Here is a 19,496-nt window from a genome sequence, read left to right on the forward strand (position 1 = left end):
TGCATATGACAATAACTCACATAAGGTTACAGAAGCAGAAAATGGAAACCTGAATCTCCCATTTTTAAGAAAAATAACCACAGTATTTTGACTGTGTGCTGGCACTTTTGAACCAGGCCTTACCAAAAAAGTTTGTTTCACGACTCAGTTCCAGTACAAAACACCCTCAGCTGCCTGTCAGAGGAGAGTATTCTGGAGAACAGCGATGTGCAGAAGGAATAAATTTAGATTGACCATAGGCCCTGGAATGTATGACTGTATTAAACAATGTTCTGAAAGGATACCAGTGTCCTTACTCATTTAACAAACTTGGATTATTTTCCTATTTTACTACAGTAGTAATCAAAAAAAGGCAATGGGTTTGACCGCAGAGCAATGTATTTGATGCTAGATCTTAATAATCTTACTGTTTTATCATTCAAAGTGTAACACTTACCAGAAGACTTCATGTATGTTGTCTGTTCTGTCAACCAAGCAAGCTGGTGTAAAGCTTTCCACTTCCCTCGTCTTTCCCTGCCCATCTTGTGCACCTCAAAGCCAGATGTGTTTGGGCACAGTGCTGAAAGCTGGGAAAGGACAAGCTTGTTTTGCAGAAAGGGAGCATCAGAGACAGCAGCTATAGACCTCATAGCATCCTGTTAAGTATGTGAATTTAATAGGTGTGTGACAGTCAGTCATGGTGGTACTGACCCTCCTTTTTGTCTTGCCCATATATAACCATATCCCCTATAGGCAGCATCCTGTGTGCTGTACTATAACCTTTGTACAGAGGAAGGAGGAGGATTGACTAGGCAATGCTTTCATTTCTTTTTTCTTTTTTCCTGAGGCAGTATGAATCACTCATTTAATGGTTATCTCCAAAAATAGCTGGCTGAAGAAAATTTGATGAAACACCCTGCTGACACACTGGACTTCCTACAGTATATGACTTATGCTTCAGGTGTTGCTAAATGTTCTTCACAGTCCTGTCTCCTGCAGACTTGCAGTCCAGGCTTCTGTGAGAAAGCATTGCTGCCCTTTCCAGGGACTTGGAGTTTACCTTTGGATGAATCAACTGCAAAACTATGATACTCAAATTAAGATCTTCAAGGCTTGTGTATGCTGAGCTCCAATGGGAAAACTGAATTTGGGAATTCACTGTAGTTTGCAGGATGAGGTTTGTGCATAGGTTGATTCACTTGACTCATGTGCTCCTTGCATCTGTTTGACAAAGTCTGTAGAATGCCAGAGAAAGGGTAGAGAAGGAGATTGTGAAGTACCAACAAGGAAGTATTGCTGACTCTTAAGTGTATATGTATGTCTGTGTGTGTGTGTGTGTAGTCCTTGAATGTGCTTAATGAGGTGCTTGGAGGTTGGCTTGCTGAAATTAGCAAAACAAGAAATATGATTGTGCAAAGCTAGCAAAACTAAAATGACACTACTCAGCAGTAGTGATTTTCAGCAGTAGCTGAAACACAGGTGTGTTATGACAGTGTTGTAGCCACAAATCCAAAGTACAGCCTTGTATCGACTGCTGTGAAGAATGTGAGCTCCATCCCAGCCAGATCCATACAGGCAATTCGTTTGCAAAATATACAGTATAAAGTACCTATCAGTTCCCCTGTCCTCATCAAAGAAACATCTTTATTCACTAACAATTTGCTTTAGAGTAACATATAAGAGAGAGAAACAAGTCTGTAAAATCAACTCTAGAACTTAAGGTGTGAATAGAGTAGTTAACACTGTTACTTGCTGATTTATTTGATTTCATTTAACTCAAGAAAAGTATTTCACATAAATTATATTGAACTAGAATGGTGTAACTAGTGGTATATTGAGGGCAATACATTGTGAGAGCTCAATAAAGGCTAATATTGATTTCTATAAAATGGAGCTTTCTTTTTTAATTTGAGACGTAGTCGAAAGCTTTTTTTTTGTTTTGCTGGCCTAACCTGGTGTTCTTACCCATTTTTAAAAAGAAAACCTCAGATAACTTACATTGTTGCACAAAATTAGTAAAGAAAGAATAGAGGAGGGTGGTACAGTAATGCAGCATTAAATGCAGGTTGCTGAGTTAAAAGATACTCTTTCATGATGGAATGGAAAACTTTCTCGTTCAGTGTACATTGGGAAGTTTTTGACAATGGTGTTCTTTTCATCTTTAAGGATGTAGTCAGAATTGTAGCAGAATAAACCTCAAAACTTCAGTACAAATTTTCGTAGCTTTTCCATCAAAACCTGATAGACTGAAAATTACCTTAAAATCTTAGAGCTGATATTGTGGATAAATGAAGAAGTTTGATAAGTGATTAACCCTACCATTTTCTAGAATGGAAATGAGCAAGATGAATTAAATCGTAGACAGCATCTCTATGAACCGCAAGAAGACTGGCTGGTGCAGCTTCCACTAATGAAAGCATCATCTCAGTGTGAGATTAAAGTGGGCTTGTGCACTTGGTTGCTTTAAAATCAAGTAAGTTAGAGGTGGCCTGGTCTTCTCCACTGTTACCTGCTTTTGGATTTTGTTTGTGATGGTTTCGTAGTACAAAATACTACAGTTGACCAAAGTGCAGTGTGGAGGTATGTGGAGATTACCAGCATATAAATTTCTATCCAGTAATTTCAAGCTAGTTGATTTACAGTGACAGTGTGTGGGTAATTAAGTGAAAGTCCAAATACTCATTTCTGCATTTCCATTTTAATTAAATAAGAAAGAGATCCTACTTCTTATGTGCAGATACAATTTCCCAGTTGTTCATTTTGGTAGAGGTAAAGTTATGAGTTCATAAATATTTTTTAATATTTGCTCTTTATATACTGAAAGATGATTAATCTTTTTATGTAAGGACTACTTACAGATGTGGTATTAGTACCATACTGTCAAATTATTGTTTTGTAGATGTACAGCAGACAGGATTAAGACATAGCTTTATTTGGGTATAAAATTAGGAGTCAGTCATCACTGGATACTAAGAATTAGACAAGAGCAGGAGCATGAAGAGGGAATTGTTTCCATGATGGCACCTTTATCCAGTTATCGACCCCATCAAAAAACCGTATTGAAGTAAAGGAAGACACTCAGTGATGCTCCACCCTTGTCTGCCAAGCCAGTCATGACACTGTTAAAAGTTGTTGGTTTGGTCAAGCATGGCTTCCTCTTGATGAAGCCATGCTGATTCCTCCCACTAACATTCTTATCCTTCATGTGCCTGGAAGTGGTTTCCAGGTTAATTGTTCCATCGCCTTCCTAGGTATTGAGGTGAAACCGAGCAACCAATTGTTCCCTGGGTCTTGCTTCTTGCTCCTGAAGATAGGAGTGACAGAAGAGTATACTTGAGAGGAAGGTTAAAAGGACAGCACTGGAAAATAAAACAATAAAAGATTATTGTATCCCAGTTACCTGTCATCTACAGGATTGCAAAAATTTATAGTGCCCATACTGGATCTGAGTAATGAGTGTATCCCTGCTTCTTTACTGAAAAGATGTGCTTTATAGGTGAAAATATTCGTGAGAGGTTGCGAGGTTAATTCTTTATTTGCCTCCTTAATTTGGCAAAAGTATCTAATACCTGCTGAACACGGGGTTATTTAAATTACTTATTGTGGCTCTTTTCAAAACAAGGACTCAAGGTTTTTTTAAGTAAAAAATTCCAAGTCATGCTAGAAAATAAGCTGATCGTGTGGAGGATGCAAAAGAATCAACTCCCTGGAAGCTTGTTCTGGCTTCAGTTTCTTTCAGTGATATTTGCAAACAAATTGTTTTCAATAATCTCAAAATAATTTAAGGCAGTGGACATTGCTTGCTTTCAGTAGGTCTCCAACATGAGAGCAGCCCTGAAGGGTAATGTAGTGGCCATTAGTGACAACTGTGAAAAATGGCCATGTAAGGCCTGCATATCAAAGATGTCTTGATGCTCTGCTGTTTGCAAGGACACTATTTCAGAAGAATGTACTAGCAGCATAAAAATGATTTTGAATGAGAAGCTGTTAATACACGACCTGAAGTAAATATATCTAGGGATTGTTATAACCATGTACTTTGTTCACTAAACCCACATATATTACTAACACAATCTTGAATGTCATTAAAAAAATAGTAGCCCAAATAACCTTGAAGGTTCTGCTTTAAAGTAAGTGCACAAAATTGTGTACCTGTTCCCTTCTACTTGCCTTTTTCATATCAGATTCTTAATGCTATTTTTAGTTTACTTAATGCTGCTTAGTCTCCAATTTTTAATGCAGTGTTACTCCAAAGGGCATAACAAGGAATAGATTATCTAGTACTGGTGTCAACACCTAAAAATAATTGCTGTGGGAGTCAAGGAGACTGGTAATAGAAACTGAGATGAATCTTAGTGCAGCAAGACTCCCAAGCATTTGTTATGCAACCTTGCATCTCTACGAAGTGTGGTATTTTTTAGATAAAACACAACACTAAATTAAACAGTAAGTTCAAGAAATGTCACTGCCTTGTTATGCAGGTTTTTTTCCTGTTGCACACTTCTGTGCTCACTGAGTGCAGTACTTAACATCTTGAAAGGCCGCTCTCTACATAAAGCTTAGTCATGTACAAGTCCTACTGGGGCAAAACTGCTAAAAAGAAATTAAACATCACATTTCTCTATGATTTGAAATAAAATTTTCTAGCGACTCCAGTGTGACTTCCTTTTTGTTCTTGCCCAAAAGTTTCAATACCTTGTTTATGCCAGAATTATATGGGCTGGAAGAGACCTCTTGAGGTCTCTTCCAGACCCAGAAATATGGCATGATCTCTGCTACAGAACACTGAAGTAAGGCCTTGCTTTTTATTATACCTACTTCAGGTGGACCACAGTGCAGAATCCATGGGACTGAACAGAGAACAAGAATGTCTCAAGAAGCAGCATGGCAGTGAGGGTCATTTAGGTGTTCTTAAAAATAATTGTGTGTGTGCAAGTTTCTTGTTCTAACTCATCCCACTGGTGCCAACCTTACCTAGTTTATGCCTAAGTGTGGGTGACTTTAGAGAAGTGTGTCATGGCAGACCTTAAGCACCAAACAAATGTCTTCTGAATTTGCACAAAAGCCCTCCTATGTGCCATGAAACGTTTTAAACAGAAATAAAGGCATACCAAATTCTAGAATTGATTGAAATCTCAGACAGGAGGATAGGAAATTCCAGGAAGTGGTGCTAGTTATGGTGAGAGAATGGGGGGAACAAAATAATATTGCAGGTAAAATTAAAGAGGAAGATTTTTTTGTTCTAAATAGCTGATATTGCTTTGTATGTCTGCTGTTGTACAGATGAATTATTGGTAAATGTTAGGTGACTAATGCATTTTCTCATTTTTCAGACTGAAGGTTAGAATGTTGGTGAAAACTGTGTAGCTGTAAAGATGTTGAATAGTGCTTTAAGGAGAAAATCTCCACCAAGGAAACAAATGCAGTATTAATGGCTGGAAATATTTGCTGTACTAACAAGCTTGAAAATAATTTTTCAGCTTATCTTAAAGTAATTAACTATGAAGTAGCCTTAAAATCTAGTAGCTTACATACTGAGAAGGGGAGCAAAGTGGGACAGAAACTGCTGATTCAGAAATAACAGTAACGATGTTGGAAAAGGATATCTTAAGGGATCAAATTTTTATAGAAATTTGTATTTTTATACCTTGTGTCTTCTTTGCCTTTCTTATTTAGAGAGTGATGAAACAAGAATATGCATTTAATATATATTGAAAATGTTCATTTCACAAAGCAGGGGACCTATGTAGATTATTCCTCCCACATTTTAAAATTTTTAGTTTAGTTAATAAGATTAATTTGCCACAGTAATAAGTGCCAAATTTTAAAAAGTGCTATTTGAATTGTTTCTCTTTAGTTCTTATTAATGCATGAAGAAGTGTTTGGTTTCTGTGAAAAGTTTGCATTCAAAACTAGCCTGTCAAGCTTTAAATTATTTCAAACTTGTGGTTTTAGGTAGTTATCAGAAATCTAGTACAGTGTAATGAAAATCTGCACATTTAATATAATTCTAAGAGTTTTTCTTTTCAGTTGAAAGAAATCTTTCTATATTCAGAATTTTTAAGCTGTTTAAGCAAAAGGGGGGAAAGCCAGTTTCATGAAATAAAGGAGCATGTCAGAAATGCTTCTTTTAACAGCTTCTGTGACCCATAGTGTTTCTTACAGAAGTGGAGAAGACTCAAATGTGCAAGGTTTTATGGCACATTCTGTTCTGAAGTACTCACTGTTAATTCTGATTAGTGCTTATAGTAATAATTTTGTTGGTTTATGGCATATTTACTGAGATATGGTCAGTTATAGAAAACTTCATTTTGAATTGTCACTTTTTAAAAAATCTTGATATGCTGTCATGGTTTACTTTCAAAAGCAGTACTTCTTCTGAGTGTTTGGAATGAGTGTGCTGTGCTCCAGATCATAAATGCAATGATGAAAGTTATAATACAGTAGAGAAACAAGGAATTCATGGACTGTTTTTTCATCAGGCTATTTCCCAAACAGCTGGATCTTGAGCAAGATATGTAACATCAACCTAAGGACTTTTGGAAAGAGGGAGCAAGTATTTCTCTGAGAGACTAGCAAGGGTCAGATTACCTGTGAGGATATCTGTTTGTGGTAGCTGCAGAAATGGAGTTTGGTTCATTGGAGCTCTTTGCTGAAGGTTTACAGTCGGGACTTGCTCGTGCAAGAGGAGTGTCTGTAGTGTAACAGGCTTCTGTTCGCTTGGGCTGCTTTTAATACTCTTGAGTTTCTTCACTGCTCTTTCCAAACACCAAGCTCATTGCTCTTTATCCCCCTTTTGCAGGAGAGGAAGAAAGTGTAGGATTACCTTGAACAGGAGATCTTTATACAATTGTGTTAAACTTTAAAGTTCTCCTAATGCTAAATACTAAGATTTAATGACTTCAGCAACCTCAGGAGCCTCAATGACCCTGTCAAAGCCACGTTATGTATGTGATAAAGATGTGAGTGAAGCAGGTTCTGTTGGTGTCAGCCCATTGTCCAACCTGACAGTATCCTGCCACTGTTATTGGGTAACCTCTTCTAGTTGAAGGCTGTACTCATTGATCAACCAGTCCGCTTCGGGGTTTTATGATAAATACGGAGCAAAGGCACATTAAGTGCATATGAAGAAATGCATTTGTCATGTCACTACTATAAACCAGTTGGTGTTCATTTTAGAAATCGATGTTTTGATGGATTCAGGAGATCAGCCTGATATTGGCATGAGAAGAGCTATAAACAGATTTATGAAGTAATTTTCATAATCAAATCTCACATCAATACCATCATATATTTTGACGTCTCTAGGCGAGAAAAGACATGGAGTTCTCTTTGCAGAAGGAGAAGAATGCTGTTGTTAGCCTTCAGGTTTATAAAGAAAAAGATCATGAACTCAGGTTGTGTGCATCAGTGCTCAACATCTGTAAATTCTGCATGTTCTTTGCAGAAAGGCGAATTAATGTCATTAGTACACTTCTAATTTTTAAAGTTAAGCTTTTAAAAACATCATTTTTTTCTCTTTAATATTGCAGAACTGTGTCGTTTGGTTGCCAAAATGAGTTGATAAATTATAGACAGCTTTTTGCTTTCTGCTCAATACACAGCGTTCCGTTTAAGACTTCAGCTTATTTTTAAGCTATCCTTGAACTTAGATTTATTGAAAAATTTACTACATACCAGTGGAAGTACAACGATAATTTTTTACAGTCATGTGCCATGTCCCTTTTGACCACAACTGCCACGTACTTCATTACAAATCAAATTCATTATGATAAACGAATATGGAAAAGGGCTTTTACTTCTGATACTGAAGCACTGTCTTCAATGAGAATTTTTTAAGCACTAAATCTTTTCAGACATGTTATTTGTGTTTATTTTTTATCCCTTACAAGCCACAGAAGAAAGAGGATCAGCAATCAGAAGCTAAAGCAAGTCCAAAAAAGTCATCAGAACCCACTATTGACCTTTTAGGACTTGGTAAGCAGTACATAATTACTTGGTTTTAAATCAAACATAGATACATAATTTTATATTTTAATAGATATATTTTTATTTTCTCTGTGCTTACTGATAGATGAATTTGAATATGATAGATAGATAAGATTGTATGCATGAATTTGAACCTATAAAGGAAAATGCCATGGACATGTGGGTATATCTGTACCTATGTTTTGCTAGGGAGAGTAATGAGCTCCTGTGGGAAGGGGAAGTTATCAAAGTGATCTTCAAAGGCCTCATGGATTGTAGTATTTCATCGTTTATGGTACAAGTCTACTTTTTAATGAAAATGCTGAGGTGATCTGAATTATGTATCTGTAAAATACATTATATCATACAATTCCTATATTAGTTAAAAGAATGGTAAACTGCCAGACTGTAGCTGACTAATACCTTGTAAAACTTAATATATTGGGCATTTCAGTGTTCTGTACTGACTGCAACCATCACTCATTTTTATCTAATATACCTTTTTGTTTTCTGACTGGCAGGTAACTATGGACTGTCCTGTAAACAAACTAGTTTCTAGTAAAGTAATTTAGTTTACACTGTCTGCCTATACTGTTGTGTATAGGCCATATTCATAAAATATGTCTTTCATTTATCTAGTGTTGCTCTAAATGTGTTTTTTCCATTTGATAGAATCTTAAAATGGAAATGGAAGAATAAAATATTACTGTAACTATTTTTCTTTCCTTTTGATATTCAGTGTTAGGAAAATTTTCCACAAGTTGTGAGTGGATATTAAGAGTATTCACTTTGTATCAATGTAATGGTTATTCTTAATTTTCTACATAATTTCTACATATTGGAGGAGGCTAATAAGTCTTTTAAATGTAATTCTAAAAACTTCACTTTGTAGAAAAATGTTTTGGGTTTTTTAACATTTTTTGTTTCTAGGCATGATTAATGTGACAAAACAGTAAATGTCTTCTCTGTTTTAAAATTTATGCTCTCATCCAAAATATGTGTTATTTTCCCTCTGATGTAGAGTTAACTGTAAAGTACCATTTTTGCATGGGTTATGTGTATCTTGTCCATATCTCATTCCAAGTAATCTGCTACTATAAGCATGCAAATCTTAATTAACACTGTAGAAAGAATGTTGAATGAGCCTATTTAAAAAAAAAGTAATTCAGACTTGATGGAAAGCTGATTTTCCTTAAGCAGACCAACGTAATTAAAAACTAAAATTTAATCAATATGTGGTTTTGAGATTGCTGGGCTTCCGTATTCTTTTGGTCATGATTTGAAAAGTATCTTGGTAACACTGTTTTATGATACAATAACGAACTTGGATTACATTGGCTAACTTGAGATGTGGTGTGCAATGAAAATAGTATTATAATTGGTGTTCAACAGCTCTGCTTCTTCAGTGAGACATAAAAAGGGCAAAGTTTATAATATGTATGTTAAAACCCCATAATTTTAGAGGCGGGAACACTTTAAGATCTTTTAAGTAACAAATTGAAAAGCGATGTAATAAGCCAGTAGCACTTGGACTCCACTGAGCTGCAAATGAGATATGTGTTAATGAGAGCAGACCTGCATATTTCATTTGGAGAGTTGTCTTTTAATTAACACCAGCACTAGAATACTTCAGATAGTATTAAAAGAGAGATCACACCAACCCAATATATCACAGAACCATAGAATAGTCCAGGTTGGAAAGTGCCTCAAATGACCGTCTGGCCCGAGGATTCCATGGGAAGGGGAGCGTAGAGATTATCTAGCATCCTGTCTGGGCACAGCCTGCAAACCTCCAGTGATGGGGACTCCATCACATCTGTGGAGCTGTTCAAGTAACTGATCTCACAGTAAAAAATGTCTTTCTTACATTGACAAACTTGTACCTGTTGCCCCCTGTCTGCCCTGTGTGGCTCCATGTGTTGTGAAGAGAGAGGCTCTGTCCTCTTTGTAGCTGCCCTTTAAGTACTGGCATACTGGGATGAAAGTGTTCCTGAGCCTTCCCTTCTCCAGGGAGTAAAGACCAACCTCCTTAAATCTTTCCTCATAGAGCAGGTCTTCCAGCCCTTTGGACCCTCTCCATTCTGTGTCTGTCTTGAACTGGGGGACCAGAAATGGACACAGACTCCAGGTGAAGCCTGGGAAGCACCGAGTTGATGGGATGATCACATCTTTGCCTCAGCAAGTAACACCACTGTGGATACAGCCCAGAATCCCACTCACCTTTTTTGCTGCAGCAATGCACTGCTGATGAAAATTATTGATATGTCATATCAAATAATATTAAAATGGATATGATTGCTTAGCTTGTTCTTCTTACTGTGTGGACATGTTTCTAATGAGGATTCATTCTCTTAGGACTTCATATCTTCAAATGAAGAATAGTACTAGCTTTATTAGGGCAGCTCAAAATCACTTGTGATAGCAGGTTAAGTAATTTTAATGGATCAGAATTCATGCTAGAATAATTTTGGCTTTCAGAACAGCCCAGTTTCTTTGCAAAGTATTTTCTTGAGTAACCCCCAGTGCTAGGTTTGGGTATGGTATTAATCTCTGGGTCACTGTTCTTTTTGTCTCAGTCGGTTTTGTAGTAGCGACCTCATCAGAAGGTAAACTTCCTTAGATAGGACTTACCCAATGTAAATTGGAGCTAGGCAATTTTCTAAAGATAAACTCTCTTTCACTTTTCTTTACAAATTGCAAAATTTTCAAGATGATGTGCCTTGGCAAATTGTACCTTTAAATCTGGTAATAGGAGAAGAGGCATAATATCCTCTGTGACCATACTATCACATTTGTGTTTGTTCTGAGCCCTTCTAAACAGATGCATGTGGTTCCCTTGATTTCCTGACCAAGGGGTTGTTACTGAGATGCTGTTTAGACACTCACTTTTTGATGATGCAACAACATTCATGGGTTTTGGCTTTTTGATTCAGAATAGATTTTGGTTCAGAACTCCATGCACAGAAAGGTGGGGAAATGGACAGGTACAAGCAAAATATTGTTATGATCTCTACAAGCAGTAGTGCTAGTGTTCTTGCTGTGGAGCCCCAAATTCCTTCCCTCTACTCCCAGGCAGTGGGAAATAATAGCCTTTTTCTGTAGGCCAAGCCTGAAGCTGCTTTTTTAGTCATCTCTACAGTTATTTGGATCTTACCCATGCTGGAAGAATGTCCTGTTGAAAATCTGGAGACCTAAAATTGACACTAAAATCAATAATACAGGATTTTATAAAATGAATTTTTAATAGGGTAGTTATAGGAAACATTCTTTAGTTTGAAAGTCACAGTGTGTAAACCACAGTTCTTCAGCACTTAAGTGATTGGCAGTGATGTATTTTCATCTCTCTGGTATTAACCTTGTGCTCTGTCCTCCTTTTTGGTTTTTTTTTTCTTACAAGGTAGATGTCTCCACTTACGCCAGGTTGATGTAAATGATTTCTTAATATTTTGTAAAAAATGGTGTAAAAGCTATGTACCAATATGGAATATTGGAATGTTACACAGGCAGTTTGGGATCATTGTGTTAGCCAAGGTAGGCCACTTAGAAATTACTTCAACATATAGAGAAATAAAGGAGGAAAAAATAGTATTTCTAAATGATATTACCTTACAGAGCTACCAGAAAGAGGAAAAGTGCATTTTACATATTCTGCATAATTTGCCATGTTTAGAGGTGCCCTTCATAAAATAAACAATTGCGTATTCTGGATTAACCACTGTAGTTACAATGAATGACTAAAGAAAAGAGATCTATTATGTTGTTACTTACAGAATTTGATGTGTGGGGCATTCATCTGGCATGGTTGGAGGTAAAGTATGATATGCTAAAAGCTGTTTATCTGCTTCTGCATGGGCAATATTCTCTGAAAGAATTCAGTGAAGTTTTGAGAGGTTAATTGTGATATGAAGTGTAGCTGAATGTTGCATAACTGAGAAGTGTACTTTTGTCGGTACTGTTGGGTAAGTACCAAAGCAGCATGATTGGTCCTAAGTTGGAAAGTTGCATTTAAGAAATAGTAAAGATACATTCAGAAGTACAGAAATATCACATATGCAAATACAGATCATAGACTCCTAGAATCATGGAATAGTTTGGGTTGGAAGGGGTCTTTAAAGGTCATCTAGTCCAACCCCCTTGCCCTAAGTAGGGACATCTTCAACTAGATCGGTTTGCTGAAAGCCCCATCCAACCTGGCCTTGAATGTTTGCAAGGGGCAGCTATCACCTCTCCAGGCAACCTTTCACAACTCTCATTGTGAAAAATTTCTTTCTTATATTTAGTCTGAATCTATTCTGTTTTAGTTTAGAACCATTACCCCTTGTTGTATCACTACAGGTCCTAATAAAACAGTCTGTCCCGATCTTTCCTATAGGTCTTTAGGTACTGGGAAGCCCACAATAAGGTCTCCCTGGAGCCTTCCCTTCTCCAGGCTGAACAACCCCAACTATCTCAGCCCTTCCTTATAGGAGAAATCCCTCTGATCAGCTTCCTGGCCATTCTCTGGATCTGCTCCAACATGTCCATGTCTTTCCCGTGCTGGGGACTCCTGAGCTGAATGCAGTACTCCGGGTGGGGTCTCACCAGAGTGGAGTAGAGGAGTAGAATCCCTTCCATCGAGCTGCTTGCCACGCTGCTTTGGATGCAGCCCAGAATAAAGTTCAGTTTCTGGGCTGCAAGTGTGCATTGCTCACTCATGTCCAGATATTCATCCTCCAGGATCCATAGGTCCTTCTCTGCGGGGTTGTTCTCAATCCATTTGTCCTCCAGCCTGTATTGATAGCAGGGATTGCTCTGACCCAGTGCAGGACCTTTCACTTGGCCTTGTTGAACCTCGTGAGGCTTGCATGGCCCCAGTTCTTGAGCTTGTAAATACATTAACATTTATATTATTGCTGCAATGTTCAGATTATGCTTAGGTAAGCAATATATCTACCCAAAATGAAAACATTTACAACCACTTGAGGCATACAGCATTACTAGCTTTCTGGCTTTCCACATTTTATTTTCAGAAGTATTATATAGAAATTGCCTCCCTATGAATGCTTTTTCACTTCTGCAAAGCTTTTAGCAGTAAATAAAATTTTACTAATACATTAAATAATTCTGCAATAATTTTGGCTAGACAGACCCTGTTTGCATCTTTACCCCAGATTTTTGTTGCAACTATTGACCTATTTCTCTCAGTTCTGCCTTTCTAGTAATTTGGTGTAAAAAATAATCAAATGCATTATTTATATGCATATGCAATTCTCTCTATTGCAAGTCTTGGTATGGCTGTCATAAGTGATTCTTTTTATAAAAATACATGGCTGCTTAGTAACAAAGTTCTTGTGAATAGTTTGGTCCATAACAATGAGTTTCAGAAAGGCAAAGTTTAAGATCAGATCTGCTGTTTCCTCTCCTGCTGTCTGTTCAAAGCCCTTCTGCTGGTCATTGTCACTGTCGGTGCAGATAAATATACCAAGGAGTGATGATGTATATGAAAGCTATGATTTCTGTGAATAACAGAAGACAGCACTGAATTGGAAATTGGCATGTCAGGGGTTAATAAAATATATACAGAAAAAGAACTGTAAAGGTAAACTTCACTATATTATTAAACCCTTCACTATATTATTCAATACATCCTGGTAAATAGTTTTTGGTTTTCTATCAAACTGAAACATGACTTCCTAATCTGAAATCAGAAGCATCATCTGCTGTTAGAGGGGGCAGACAGCAGTCAGATATTATCTGTAATATTGTCATAAATTGCAAGAAAAGATGTTTTGGAACCACACCTAGGAGGAAGGGTGAAGAACAGCGTCTGTTGACTCTTCACGTTCCCTTCTCTGACTGAGCATGGAAGCCCTGCCTTGCATCTGCTCTCATTGTGGTGGCTTCTGCTACATCCAACATTTCATTCCTAGCTATGGATGGATTCTCCAGAAAAGTGATGGAAGTACTGTTTATCAAAAGCTAGTTGCTTCAAAGTAATCCTGTCATGGTTGAAGCTATAAATGTCTCAAAATATTCAGACAGGCCCAAGTAACTTATTCTGATTTTTACCTGTTCCCTGGAAAGGCTACAGCTGTGTTGCCTTCTGTCATATACGCACCACCTCTTCTAAACAGGTTTTAATAGTAGGTGGCACAAGTTGAATGAATAGTGGTATACTTAGAATGAATTAGAACTCTGCTGGAGTATCTTTCTTATATTACAGAATTATTTTAAAATAAGGAGGGAAAGGAGGACATAGATCCTAATCCATGACCTTGTGTGTTGAAGTTGAAAATGTCCATAATCTCTATGTAAAAACTGTGAATTACTATGTTGAAAAACAGGTCTATGCATGCCTGCATGCAAATATATTTAAATGGGGACACTAATATTGCTACAAGTAATAAACTGGAGTGAAAACACTGTTAGGTTTTTTCTATATTCTGAAACTTAGTTCTTTCAGTAGGGAGGGGGGAAGGTTTTTGGAGTCTCTTTCTAATAGATGTAAATATTCCAACTATTACATTTTGAGGAATCAGTAAAACAGGATCATCTATTAATACTATTCATACAGGCTTAAAACAGTGTTGTAAACAGTAATTCAGAATGTCTGGTTTCTGCACCAGTGGAGACAGGGAGGTATTTATTCAGTTAGAGATGAAAGGCATATGCATTACCAAATAACATTCTTACAGAACCAATCTAGCAAAAATCTGGGGTTTTGTAATATTAGTTTATAAGCAGCATATTAAATACTTGAAAAACACTATATTTTTGCAAATGTGTTCTGTCATGAATGTTCTAAATATGTGAAATGCTTGTTTTAAATGATTGCATTTAAATTTTCAGTCTTTTGTGTTAAACACCTTTATATTCAGGGAAACTAAACTACTTTGGAATATGACGAGAGAGATATTTTTTTAATACATGTGCCTGACTGAGAAAATGAGAACATTAAATTATTAATTCCTGATGGTACTTTTGCTTGAAAATTATGCACAGTTCACTCCTAAATTTATCTGAAGCAGTGAGCCTTTGGGGAGATGTTTTTGGAACTGCCAGTCTGCAGAATGACCTCAAAAAAAAGCTTGTGCTTAAATGGCCAGTATATTTATTTACACACATCTCAAAGCACTAATGTGGATGGAATGGAGCAGCAGATCATATGTATGGTCATTTTGCTGTCCACTGGCTTCCATTCATCAGAAATAAGGGAAGGAGGAGACCTTTGCATTAAGGTGTAAGTAACTTTGTCATAATCATGGCTGAGTTTGTAACTTTGCTTTTCAGAATCATTGCAACAGCAGTCCCCCAGCAAAGTCAAATCACAAAAGAGTAGTACAACTGACTGAGGTGGCTACTTTACATTCCTCAGGCCACTCACTTTTTACTCAGGATAGAAGATCTAGTAGCGTCAACTCATTCCCATGGCCTCTTCGCCTTCATGGAAGGCAGACAGAAATGAAAAGGCATCTGTCATGGTTTGACCCCAGCTGGCAACTAAGCCCCATACAGCCACTTGCTCGTTCCCCCCATGGAATGGGGAAGAGAATCAGGAGGGTAGAAGTGAGAAAACTCATGGGTTGAGACAAAAATAGTTTAACAGGTAAAGCAAAAGCCACACATGCAAGCAAAGCAAAACCAGGAATTCATTCACCAGTTCCCATGGGCAGGCAGGTGTTCAGCCATCCCCAGCAAATCAGGGCTCCATCATGGGTAACAGTGACTTGGGAAGACAAATGCCATCACTCTAAAAGTCCTCCTCCTCCTCCTTCTTCCCACTGCTTTATATACTGAGCATGGCACCATGTGTAGGGTATGGAATATCCCTTTGGGTATCCCTTTGGGATCACCTGTCCTGGCTGTGTCCCTTCTAACACTTTGTGCACCCCCAGCCTCCTCGCTGGTGGGGTGGGGTAGGGAGCAGAAAAGGCCTTGACACTGTGCAAGCACTGCCTGGCAATAATGAAAACATCCCTGTGCTATCAACTCTGTTTCCAGCACAAATCCAAAACAGAGCCCCATACTGGCTACTGAGTCGAGGAACATTAACTCTACCCCAGCCAAAGCCAGCACAGCATCTCTGGGTAATGTTCTTCTGAATGGATTGTTTCAGAATGCAGTCTTATGATGTTAGTAGCAGTTTTTCCAGTGTACTGTAATCTAGGGTTTTTGGAATACTGAGCCTCCTGTGATGTATAAACAGCTGTGCTAGTTATGGCAGTGTTTCTTTTGCAGAGAAGGTTTTGACTTAATTCAGCTAGTTTGTTCTACCAGAGAAGTCTGACTTCTGAGATCAGATAATTTTAGATGTAACTTCTCCTGTTGCCTATAAAAGCATTTTTAAGCTTGCTGTTGGGACTATATAGTCATTATAAAGTTCAGCAGAATCTAGAGTCACCTTTGTATTTGTCAAGCTCTGTGTAATGGCAACCCATTTGTGATGTGCTTAGGTATAAATTTATTAGCCAATTCTTACCACTTGTTCTTGAGCAGCTTAAAATCAAAAGAGAAATGGTTGCTCTGTTCCTTAAAAACACTTTTGTGATATTTTTGTCCCTGTATCTTTTGAAGTACTTTCTTGCAATTTCTCTTTAAACCGTAATTCTCCAGTCCTTCTTTTGTCCTGCATGCATCCACTTTCACCTACATCAGTAAATGTGTTCATGTGTTAAAGTGGCTTACAGACACCAAGGCTGTGGAAGTTAATTCTGCTCAGAGCAAGAGCTGTAGGTTCTTACGGATAATTAGCTCAGTGTGCCTGGCAGGTGTGTTCGTATGGAGCTATAGAATGAAGTCTGTGCAAAGTACTTTTGAAAAAGGGGGAAGAATGGACTTTTTCCCTAATGCAAAATTTATTTATGTACTCTTGAGTAAATTATCATATCAAGAATAACTTCATGGATTCTAAATTGCAAATTTTAATTCAAGAGCACAGATGAGTGTATTTTGTCTGATACATGGCTACCAAATTTGGACCTTCTCAGTAAGATACCTATTTAATTCCTACTAAAAATGTTGGTGTGCAAAGACTCCTGAAAAATGAGTAGTGTGTACTGCTAAGTTGGTGTGCTTGTCCTTAGGGAAGTTTGAAGTATTTTGGTTTGTTGTTGTTTGGTTTTTGTTTGTTTTTTTCCTGAAGGACATTAATGTGCCATCTTCTTTGGGAAAGAGGTCTTTAAAAAATCTGAAAAATATCGCACTCTGAAAAATATCTGAGAAATTGAGTACATCTTTGATCAGGGCAGGGTGGGAGGGAGCAGACAGCTTTAATTATTCTCATGATGTTAAGGTATTAATAATTTTCACTTTAAAAGTGATTCTGTTGCTTTTTTAGATGGTCCAGCTGAAGCATCTGTTACAAATGGAGGCACTGCTGCTGTCACAGCACTGAATGATGACCTGGATATCTTTGGCCCAATGATCTCTAATCCTTTACCAGCAGCTGCAGTACCTCCTGCTCAGGTAAAATTTAATAAGTGTATTTAGCTATATGTATGTGTAAATATGTGCATGCACATGTGTGTTTTCCTTCAGGGAATTGTTCATCCACACGGAAGGAATGCACACTTCTCAACACATCTTAAGCATCTCATGGCTGGAGATGCTTAAGCTGTAACACCGGTATTTTTCTCACCTCTTCAAGCTTCTGCACTGCTTGGACATAGAAGTGTAGATGGTGTGGTCTTTCCTTCTGGTTATCCAGCTAAATTGGATTCTGTCTTACCCTGGTGATGGTAGTAATATTTTCCTTTCATTTATATTCTTTTGTCTTGTTCTTTTTTTAATAGGTATTGCTGAATATAACTTTATGTTCTCAGGCTATTGAGCATCAAGTCATCATTTTTAAGACCTCTTATTGCTTTGTGATGCTGATATTTAGGAAAGGCTGCAGCAGATGCTTCTCTCTTAGACCTGCTAAAAACCTGGGGTCTGAGGTTTCATACTCAAAATCAAAAATGGATAGCAAGAAAAATTAATATTGCTACCTGGGCTGATCTGTCTTTTGTCTCATCTTGGAAGTTGTATGTCTTGCTTTCCTCAGGAGACAGTAGCATAAACCCTGCACCTGGCCTGCTCCTTCTTGATAGCCATGATAGTTTGGAAGCAAACCCATCACCATGCCTGTTGTAGGCTGGTAAGGCAGCTTTGGGACACGCAAAGAAACTGCTTGAAGCTGCAGCTGTCCTAAAGTAGCTGTCAGACTCAAAGAGCAGGGTGTTTGTGATGGACATGTGCAGGCTTCCTTAACCCAGACTGGCTTCTGAGAGGGAGGTTTTGGAAGGGTGGTGGGCTGACTTCTTCATCTGGGGCGTCTTGTAATGGTCATTTAGAAGCTTTTTTTTGTGTAGGGCTTTCTGTCCAACTCTGCTGAACCAGAAATAGTTGTGTGTATTCTTGAATTTATTATTTGGGACATGTGATATGTACTTGCTTCTCGTCATCCATTAGTTTTCATAGTGTGTACAATAGAAGGGATAATGATGAAAGGAAGTTCTGAGTGCCTCACAGTATATAGTCTTACTCAGCAGATTTTTCTCTCCCTTTACTCTCCTTTCCCCTGCTTGCTGCTGAGGGCTGACTTTGTGCAAAGTGCTAGATAGGGTTTCAGAGACTGAAACCATGTTTCATTTTAAACATAATGCTACAGATAGAGCAAACTTCCCACCACGCCTTAAGCTACTCATAAACAGTGCGAGAAATAAGATGTATATTTACACTTAGATGTGGATGTGTTAGCTAAAATTGCAAAGGAAAGTGTTGGTGTAGATTTTCTTGTCTCTTGGGGAAGTCTGGTCAAAGTACCAGGAACAGCAGTATTTGAGTGCTTGTTGTCTGCTATTCTAATCCCTTATGTCAAAATTGATCCCTGTAGAGCTAGATGTGAAAAGCAGTAACCCATTTCTAGCTTCCCTGAGTTTTTTATTTATTCCATTTGGGTGTAGATTGAGTAAATTTAAATCTAGAATAGTGGTTTTGACTTTGCCCCAAAATAAACGTGCCAGTGGTAGTATTGCACAGAATGGGTAGCACTGAATTCTGGTTTTTCCCCTTTCTAGCCTTTCTGATGCTGGAAATGATGACTTCTGTATGTAGTTACTGTGTGCCCAGGAGAAAAGAGCAGCCTGAGAAAGAAGAGAAAAGCCTTCTTTTGTTTCTATTCCATGAACATGTGATGTGACCTGCTGGTTAAGGAATGATTTAGCTGTAGAATGCAGGAAATCCAAAAGAAGGCTAAATATTTAAGAGTGAAAAAAAGCAAAGTGAAGGCTGATGCCCTAGATGATGATGACTAGTAATGGGTTAAATAATGGAGTGACTGCTAAAGCATACTGAATTGTATGTGTGTATATAATATTTTAAATGCATTTCTATGATAAAGATTTGGTCACTGGACCTTCTGTGAGAGGAATGTTTTGACATGTTGTTAATCTTTATGCTGGTTTCTAGACTAAGTATGGTACTTACTACATTGATTAAAAAGTGGTAGAAAGGATGATGCTATTCTCAACATCTGGTAAGTATCACCTTGTTTATATACTAGAAAGCATGAGTATATTCACTTGCTT

The 19,496-nt window shown here is 37.7% G+C and overlaps 1 protein-coding gene across 3 annotated transcripts in view; it reads left to right on the forward strand.

Annotated features, from left to right (window-relative positions):
• Window positions 1–19,496, forward strand: part of SMAP1 (small ArfGAP 1) — a 92,421-nt gene that overhangs the window by 62,115 nt on the left and 10,810 nt on the right. For 2 of the 3 annotated variants that reach the window (XM_048299875.1, XM_048299877.1), the window contains 2 exons: window positions 7,872–7,956; window positions 17,264–17,391. In XM_048299875.1, the coding sequence (XP_048155832.1) occupies window positions 7,872–7,956; window positions 17,264–17,391 (213 nt within the window). The remainder of the gene's footprint in view (window positions 1–7,871; window positions 7,957–17,263; window positions 17,392–19,496) is intronic. The other variant, XM_048299876.1, reaches the window with a different exon arrangement.

The sequence above is a fragment of the Corvus hawaiiensis genome, chromosome 3 (genome assembly GCF_020740725.1).
Source record: "Corvus hawaiiensis isolate bCorHaw1 chromosome 3, bCorHaw1.pri.cur, whole genome shotgun sequence".
Taxonomy (NCBI): Eukaryota; Metazoa; Chordata; class Aves; order Passeriformes; family Corvidae; genus Corvus; species Corvus hawaiiensis.